At 40.5% G+C, this 9,721-nt stretch overlaps 1 protein-coding gene across 1 annotated transcript in view; it reads right to left on the bottom strand.

Moving 5' to 3' along the window:
* LOC122788036 (speckle-type POZ protein-like) overlaps positions 1-3,381 on the bottom strand; it is a 127,943-nt gene extending 124,562 nt beyond the window's left edge. The window contains exon 1 of the mRNA XM_044054956.1: positions 3,340-3,381. Within this exon, the coding sequence (XP_043910891.1) occupies positions 3,340-3,381 (42 nt within the window). The remainder of the gene's footprint in view (positions 1-3,339) is intronic.
* Positions 3,382-9,721: the final 6,340 nt, after the last annotated feature.

The raw sequence follows: 9,721 nt of genomic DNA on the forward strand, positions 1-9,721 counted from the left end.
TTCACCTTCCTGATTGTATTAAATTATATTCTTTGTATAATACAGCACACATTTTAGAGCATGTTTTAAATTTATTGTTTTGAACATTTTTCTAGTAAGCAATTAAACAAACTGTATGAACCAATAATGACAAAACTGCCCAATTCAGAATATTCCCATCATAAAAGTCTACTCAAACTTCTGTCATTATAATCCACCAATATCAGTAAATATGCACTATCTCTGCAGAAGTAAAAGTCATGTAAATAATTCCACATTTAAGAGATCTGTAACTAATGAAGAGGTTGCTGCTAGTAAACAATTTTATATTTCATTGTTTCATCTACAAATAAAGTGCCTGTTGCCCTTGAAGTATACATTGCCTATGCTACATTAAATAAATGATAAGCTAGTAATATTGCAATAGGGAATGGATGGCAAACTGATAAGTTCATAGTTACTAGGTATCTCCTCCAAAGGAAAACATTCTCCCCCTTTAAAGTACAACACAGTACAGTATCAGCAATCCATCTATAAACTGTGGGAGTAGAATCCACACCCTTCTGCATCAAAAGCAAGTATACTATCTGTTGTACAACTCACAATAGAAACAGATTTAGCATAAGCAGAACTAAACTTCTCTTCCCCTGAAACTCTCAGCTGCTTGTAAAATCTACTTGACACAACTATATCTCTCAATTTTGCAGCACATGAAATCTTAAAAAAGACAAAATTTATTGGGGGGGTGAAAGGCCCAAAACCAGGGACACATATTAAACATTGCTTGTGTAATCTTAAAAAGTTGCTAGAATAAAATGTTTTGTGTTATCATGCATTTGCTGAAAGATAGATAGGCACAAACTTAAATGGCTATCACTGTTTTAGTGAATTCAGTTCTCAATGATTTGCCAAAAATCACAAAAGAGGAACAGACCAAAAGTATAAGCTAAACATCTGGACAATTGAGAGCTCTGGACTCAACTCCTTGAATCACAAGTGGTGGTATGAGTAGAGAATTCAGACTCTTGCTCCTTGTACCCATAGCTGGCCTTAGGCATAGGCGAACTAGGTGTCCACCTAGGGCACCACTCTAGCAGGGGCACTTTTGCAGTAATCTGAATGGTGTAGATAGACCAGGATGGGGGCAACAAGTGGTGTGGGGGGTGCTGTGGAGCCCTTTTGCCAAGGGCTCCATTTGACCAAAGGCCAGCCCTGCTTGTACCTAAGGTACAAGGTTTGAGCCTGAGTAACACTAACCACCAGGGATACCTAACTGGGGCATTTTACACACACACACACACACACACACACACACACACACACACACACACACACACACACACACACGCACACACACGCACACAGACATACACACACACACACACACACACCCACACACGCACACATGCACACACACACACACACACACACACACACACACACACACCTCTTCCCCAGCCTTCACACGCACACACCTTCCCAAGCCTTAAAACACACACACACACACACCTGCCCCGGCCTTCAAACACATAGCTTCCCCAGCCTTAAAACACACACACACACCTTCCCCAGCCTTAAAACACACACACCTTCCCCAGCCTTAAAACATACACACACACACACACACACACACACACACACACACACACACACACACACACACACACACACACACCTTCCCCAGCCTTAAAACAGACACACAACTTCACCAACCTTAAAACACACAGACACACACACACACACACACACACACACACACACACACACACACACACACACACACACACACAAAACTTCCCCAGCCTTAAAACACTGCCAGTTCTTTTACTTTTAAAAGGAACATTGATGAGTTTAAGTTTTAACACAGGACAATTCCATCATGCTTTTTGAAGGCAATTGAGCCATAAGCCTTTTATCAAATTTTCCATAACATTACTGCTCACCCTGTTAATGGCTTGATATCTAAGTAAAGGTTTTTCAGGATTACTTAGTCACTTCATGCTGAATAATGTACAGATTGCTGAATTATACCTGCTTCACTGTAGTTTTACAATGCAGCTTACTAAGTATCCCAGCATGCAATGAGCACAAAGCAGAGAACAAAATCCTGGAGAGAATGACAGTATACCATGAGATGTACACACACTTTTACACATGGTTTGAAGGGTCACCAATTCACCTGTAGCATATCTTTTGGATGTGAAAGAAAGTGGCGCACTTGCTGAAAACCATGAGGGAATACAGCTTCTACGCACAAGCCACCAGGCTGATAATAAGGCAAACTGTTTTCCTGCAGTGCATTATATACCTTAACTCATGAACTAGCTGCATTAACATTACATGACCTACAATCTGATTTTACAAATTCATAATAATATGTTAATACAACTGCCGTTTTAAACATTTAATCACTGTGTAGCAATTTTATGTTTAAAGCTACAACATTTCTTAAGTAAGAGCATTCAGGTACACTGTATAACACCCCTTCACCCCAAAAATGTCATGCTTTGATAAAGTACACCAGGTAAGCTCCCCACAAATAAAAGCAATCTGTGCAAGCAGATTACTTTGGAATGTTTGGACCAAAACCTTTTCAAAGTCAAATAAATAACAAACACACACAATGTTTTTTCATAAGCTTCATCAAGCAACTTTAGCCAATACTGTATAAATGGAGGCAATGGAATTTGATTACAGTCCACTGCTGTGCAGTTTATGCTTAGGTTATTCATTTAGTCTTTAATTCATTCCCATTCACTCACTTAGTCTAATTCAGGGTCAGTGTGGGCCAGTACTTGTTTTGGCACATAGGGAATACAAGGCAAAGAAACCAACAGGATGCTGGTGCAGAACAGGATGCAAACACACACACACACACACACACACACACACACACACACACACACACACACACTTATTGTACTTGAATTGAATAATCACACACACTTCCCTTACCTGAATGGCAATAATACACACAGCAGCAAATCCCCCCCCCCACACACACACACACACAGCACAATAATTCCCTTACCTGAACTGAATGGCAGCAGTAGCAGCGACATTTGAATGGCAGCAATAAGAAGTACGTACTTTCAAATCGCACGTGCGGGTGTTCAGGAAGAACAAGACATATGTGTGGTAATGCACAGACATGATGGGACCGTTTTTAAAGAAGAACGCCTTAAAAACATTTTTTTTTAATTAAACTATCAAAATAAATGTCCCAAAAGTGCTGTCCTGGGTGGACCGCCCCTCTGCCACTCCCAGCTACGCCAGTGGATAAAGCCCATGTGTTTTAATAATATGGCACTACTTACCTCTGCTAAAGTCCATCTGTCACAATAAAATGTGGCCACCTACCTGATTCTGACACAATCTGTTTTCCATAGGTTCACTTGCCATTTCTGTTGCACAAAGGTTAAATCGGATCCACAAACCAGTTTAATAAAAATACATTTTATTCTTCTCCTGTAAGACAGACAAGGAAAGGGAACAAAAAGTGTAAATCGGGCCTTGTAACAGTGAGCTAGATTATGACATACCATCCAAACAAGGAGTCCAGCATAGAGACACATGACAGTAATCATATGAAGGATTTAACAAACTCTGTAATGAAAACAAATATATTGTTACTATATTTCAGAAACTCCCTCCACTGATTCCTACTTCACTATTTTTCTGAATGAGACTGGACCACCGAGTGGAGTTATTGCATTTATGTGTAAGGCTACATTATCAGCATTTTAACTATGAGTCCAAAAGATAGCTTATCAAATATTCTTCAAAGGCATTCTGATAAACTCAATTCACTGCAAAATATGTCATTATAGAGGGTAAGTGAAGGGTAGCCACACACTGAAAATGTTTATACTTCTTTGGCATTGTCACTTCTGGAGTGACACCTGTACATTCATAATAATGCATCTATATCTCCTCCTGAAATCCTAATTACTTGTATAACATAAGCTGACAAAAAGAGGGTTTATTCACACCAAGGTGACCTCTGGTGTGCCACATTCCTGTCACATTTTTCTGACAAGTCCTGCAGGTATTACAGTGTTATCTGCACACTGTGCTTCATGTACAGAACGTACACTGTGGCACTGCTGTGCATGAAAATGCTACAAGTTAAGTAACTGTTACTACTACCTTTAAAGTGCTATCATTCTGCAATATGAAATGCATATGTAGCAACAGCTAAGACTGTGTTGTAAGGTTTGATAACAACAGATGAGTACAACCAAATAAGTTACTAATATCACCATAAGCTTCAACCACTTTTCTGTGGATCTGTACATGCTGTGAATACAATTGTCCCAGCACTACATTTTTCTGCATCATCCATTTGGAATATCAAAACTACACTCAATAGGCTGAGGAAATTCTCTTTTCCTGGTAGTAGACCTTTTTTGTTTGCTTCTCAGAATGGAGTGCTGTGGTAGTGTTTGTCTCTCAGATTTCTCTGACTAACAAATGGTGCCAAACCTGTCATCTTAAACTCAATGTTATGAAATGCATAATTGTACCCCCTGAGAAGTCAACCATCCCAGGTAATTACCATGTCAGTTATATGCCCTAAGAGTCAACCCAGTGGTCAGAGATCTGGGTACGCACATAGAGAGTAACCTTACCTTCAACCATCAAGTGGTCACAGTGGTGCAGAAATCCTTTTGTGTTGCACAACTTGTAAGTAAGGGCATGGTCTCTAGATCCAAAGTGGTCATTATCCCACTGTACTCTGCCCTTATCCATCCAATCATAGACTACAAAGCTTCCTTCAGTCTGTACCTAACCAGGCATATACAGCAACTATAGTGATGTTCCTTACAAAAAGAATACAAGGCATAACAAACCTGCCTTACACAGAGTGCCTTAAAGACCTTTCCCTCTACTCAGCCTCCTATAGACTGGTGAGGGGTGATTTATGTTTGGCTTACAAGGCATCTGCAAACCCCACACTTAGGAATCACCTGCATATTCATAAGTCAAAAAGTACCAGAAATACAAGATCAATGGACCTGAATTTTCTCTGTGACTTAAATAGAACATGCTGGAGAGACAGATATGTGTCCCAGAAACTATCCCTTTTATAGAACAGGCTTACCATCCATATAAAGCTGAGTTTGTATATTACCCAATTTAAATACAACCTAGACCAGTGGATGGGAAATAAGAAAGTTACACCAGGCCTGGCACCCATGTCCCTTATAGAGAGAGGTATCTTATAAATACCTGGCCCTCATTTGTCCTATTTGGATACAGGAAGTCATTATTCTTTTGTGAAAACGTGGGTAGGCTTAGAAAGGACCTCCCCCCCCCAGGTCATTAGCCTAGTAACAATCTATGAATCTATGAGTTTTAGATTAGGACACAGTATCTGTAATGTAACAAGTAATTTTTGATCTGTAGTCCTCTTGAATCAAAGCTATTTTTGACCAGTCACCATGCCAGTTAAAAAAAAGACAACGTATTTCATATAAATGGGGTAGGAGTATAGGTGATATATTGTTTCATGGAAGATTTGTTGTACCCTTGGAAGATTTTAATAGAGAAATAAGGATGAGGGGTACAATCCCCTGAGGAAGATGTTCATGTTGTGGTTTTGTGGTTTGAGAGTTTCCCCAAAATTAATGGTCACTAATATGAAGCTCTGGGGAATTACAGGTCTGACAGTGTAGGGGTAGTGTATGTACTTAGATGCCAGTGTGGGAAATTTATATTAGTGAGAGTAAAAGGGCATTTTGTACACTTATTAAAGAGAATATTAGGGATATAAAAATGTAGAATGGAGAGTCCGGTGGCTTTACATTTTAAAACATTTCATAATAGTAGTGTGGATGGACTTCAGGCAACTATTTTGGAACAAATATGTATTTGGCCATTTGATGAGATTAATATAAAAAACAAACTCCTTCAGAAGGAATCAATTTATATTTTAAAATTTAACGCACTGGCCCCTAAGGGGTGAAACATGGAGTGTAATTGGAGAGTGTTGCTTTAATTGTTTTATTGATTGATTAATGAAATGAGTGTAATTAAGATGTTGTATGGGTCTATGTCATTTTGTCGAAAATCCATTTCGCCAAAAATTCCTGACATAGGGTCCAAATCGCCGAAAATCCATTTCACAGAAAATAGCACTGACAGTGTAGATGCCATTTCCCCCCACTGTAGTATGATCTCAGAGTGAGAATATTAAAGTAGGGGGGTGGGGGCGTAGCCCCCCCACCTACTCAGGTCATAAACTGCTTACTTACCCTTTTCATAGGGACTGGACAAAATAAAACAATACTAGAGAATATTAAACTGTACTGGGGCCCCACACCCCCCATTGTGGGGGGCTGTGCCCCACACCCCACCACTTAAATATTCTCACTCCGAGATTGCACTACAGTGGGGGAAAATGGCATATACACTGTCAGTACTATGTTCGGCGAAATGGATTTTCAGCGATTTGGACCCTATGTCAGACATTTTCGGCGAAATGGATTTTCGGTGAAATGACACTGATCCATTTGTATATAAGGTATGTTTATCCAATGAGATTTTATACACTGTAAAAGCTGTTAAGGCTGAGGTGCTAAAGAATTTTATGAGCATTTATTGTTTTGATATTTTAAAAAGTTCTTCTGAATTTCTGTTTTTTCTCTGGTGGTTTTCTATTACTCGTTTTACCTATGGTTTATATATTTTGGACTCTATGACCAATGGCCAGCAGTTCCTGTTCGCAGTTACCAAAGATTTTCAGGGAAACCAATGTGGACCCAAATCAGAGATCCATGGAAAATTGTATTATTCAGTCAAATGAAAGAACAGGGGCAAGAGAAAATTTGGAGATGGAGAATGGAGGTGTTTTGCCCAAGTGGTTGGAGAAGTTTGATGAAGAACAAGGGAGGTTCTGTTAATCCCTTTAGTTCTGTGGGACAATGGTTGGCTGGTACATTATCGCCAGAGATCCAGATACTGTTTGACCATTTAGAGCATTTGTTATATAAAGAAACCTCAATACATTTCAATGTGCAGAGTCTGCAATGATAATTAGAACTAGAAATTACCCCCAGCAGGCTTAGAGCCATCAAAAGCCCGTCTACACCTTTTGATATAACTGATGAACAGGATAAAAGGTTTCAGGCATGCTTATGGATGCAGCACATAGATGCAGTTTAGGGTGGATCAACATTTTGGTTAAGCGGGATCTACTCAAAAAGCAAAAAAAATTCAGGGCGATATTAAATCTATGTGCTGTGAAGCCATGGTGGTACAGCGGTGGCGTTGTTGCCTCACAGCAAGAGGTTCTCCTGTTCGATTCATGGCTGGAGTGCCTTCTGTGTGGAGTCTGCATGTCCTCCCCACTGTCGAGTGGCCTCCGAAAGACATTGTGAATTGCCGTGCCTTTGCTGAAGGTTGGGTGTCGGGCTGGCAACTCAGCACCATAAAAAATTTACTGCCAATCATTCACGGACCGGAGTTCCGCTGTGGCGACCCCTAACCGGGAAAAGCCGAAAAGATAAACAACAACATTAAATCTATGTGCTCTGACATGCTGATTAAAACTAGTGACTCTTGTTTAGAATTTCTTTTTGAAAGATATGAATGGGAAACTGTCAGTTTTGAAAAGGAGATTATTGAAAAAAAGAAAAACAAACTGAAACAGGATATACATGATTGCGAACAGAATAGGGCTTTGACATGGAGGATGGATCAATGGAAGTGATGTAATCACTTTATGTTTCAGCCACAGGAAAGTAATAACAAGCAACATGGTGTTTCCTTTGTTTTGACGGACAGTGTAGCAAGTTCAGTAGAATGGAAGAGTGAGGAGGCGTCTCAGTTACCACCTTTGCCTCTAGCACATAATGTGGAATACATGCAGAGAACTTTTCGTCGAGAGAATCAGCAGTATAATATTAGAAAAGTACCTCACACTACAAATGCAATGTTTGCTCTGAGAGTGTTGTTGGAGAAATACAGGGAAGGTCAGAAGGAGTTGCATTGTGTCTTTGTAGACTTAGAGAAAGCATATGACAGGGTGCCTAGAGAGGAGTTGTGGTATTGTATGAGGAAGTTGGGAGTGGCAGAGAAGTATGTAAGAGTGGTACATGATATGTATGAGGGTAGTGTGAGAGTGGTGAGGTCTGCAGTGGGAGTGACAGATGTGTTTAAGGTGGAGGTGGGATTACATCATGGATCAGCTCTGAGCCCTTTCTTATTTGCAGTGGTGATGGACAGGTTGACAGATGAGATCAGACAGGAGGCCCCGTGGACTATGATGTTTGCAGATGACATTGTGATCTGTAGTGAGAGTAGGGAACAGGGGGAGGAGACCCTGGAGAGGTGGAGATATGCTCTAGAGAGGAATGAAGGTCAGCAGGGCTAAGACAGAATATATGTGTGTAAATGAGAGGGAGGGTAGAGGAATGGTGAGGATGCAGGGAGTAGAGCTGGTAAAGGTGGATGAGTTTAAGTACTTGAGATCAACAGTTCAGAGTAATGGTGAGTGTGGAAGAGAGGTGAAGAAGAGAGTACAGGCAGGGTGGAATGGGTGGAGAAGAATGTCAGGAGTGATTTGTGACAGACAGGTACCAGTAAGAGTGAAAGGGAAGGTCTACAAGAGGGTAGTGAGACCAGCTATGTTATATGGGTTGGAGACGGTGGCATTGACAAAAAGGCAGGAGTCAGAGATGGATTTAGCAAAGTTAAAGATGTTAAGATTTGCACTGGGTATGACTAGAATGGACAGGATTAGGAATCAGTATATTAGAGGGTCAGCTCAGGCTAGACAGCTTGGAGACAAAGCAAGAGAGGCAAGATTGTGTTGGTTTGGACATGTGCTGAGGAGGGATGCTGGGTATATTGGGAAAAAGATGCTAAGGATGGTGCTGCCAGGTAAGAGAAAAAGAGGAAGGCCTAAGATAAGGTTTATGGATGTAGCGAGAGAGGACATGCAGGTGGTTGGTGTGACAGAGCAAGATGCAGAGGACAGGAAGAAATGGAAACAGATGATCCACTGTGGTGACCCCTAATGGGAACAGCTGAAAGAAGATGATGATGACCTCGCGCTTAGTTCTGCACAGGTTTGGGCATGCCGGGACTGACTGATAGGTGAAATGGGCGTGGAAACCCCAGATGAGTGGCACACATGGTAATTCGAATGTCACGTCATGTTTAAATTACCAGCATGTCTTCAATATGAATATGCACGCAATAATACGTAAAAATCAATTCAATAGCAGTCATCCAGCATGCCAGAAATAATAAGGCAAAAATCAATGCAATATCAATCAGCCAACATATGTAAAAAATCACAGCAATATCCCCTAGTTATTACCAAAGTAAAATTACATTTTTTTTCCTGGCCTGCTTTTCCTTTATATGCACTGGAGTCTTATCGCTAGACTGTTCATGATCGTTTGGTCCTTACCCAACACGCCAGCAGCTGCACCAAGGGTTGATGAGGTTAGATGATGAGATGGTAAGGCGCACTGGTATAGGGTCAGATGATGAGATGGTAAGGGGCAATTGGGGTGCCTAAAATATAACCAACTCTCATACTATATGTAAAAAAGCATGTCCACGCAAAACAAAAGTGCAAGATATTTCAGGATAGGAGAAAATGCGACTTAAACCAAAATGTCTTTGGTAGAAACAAATATTGTAGGAGAAACTTACTGGAACTTACTTGGAGAAATGGCATTTGCATTCAAAGCATTTGCTGCATGCATTAGATCAGTTATTTCTAGAC

Source organism: Protopterus annectens, chromosome 13.part0 (genome assembly GCF_019279795.1).
Source record: "Protopterus annectens isolate FY-2018-M chromosome 13.part0, PAN1.0, whole genome shotgun sequence".
Classification (NCBI taxonomy): Eukaryota; Metazoa; Chordata; order Ceratodontiformes; family Protopteridae; genus Protopterus; species Protopterus annectens.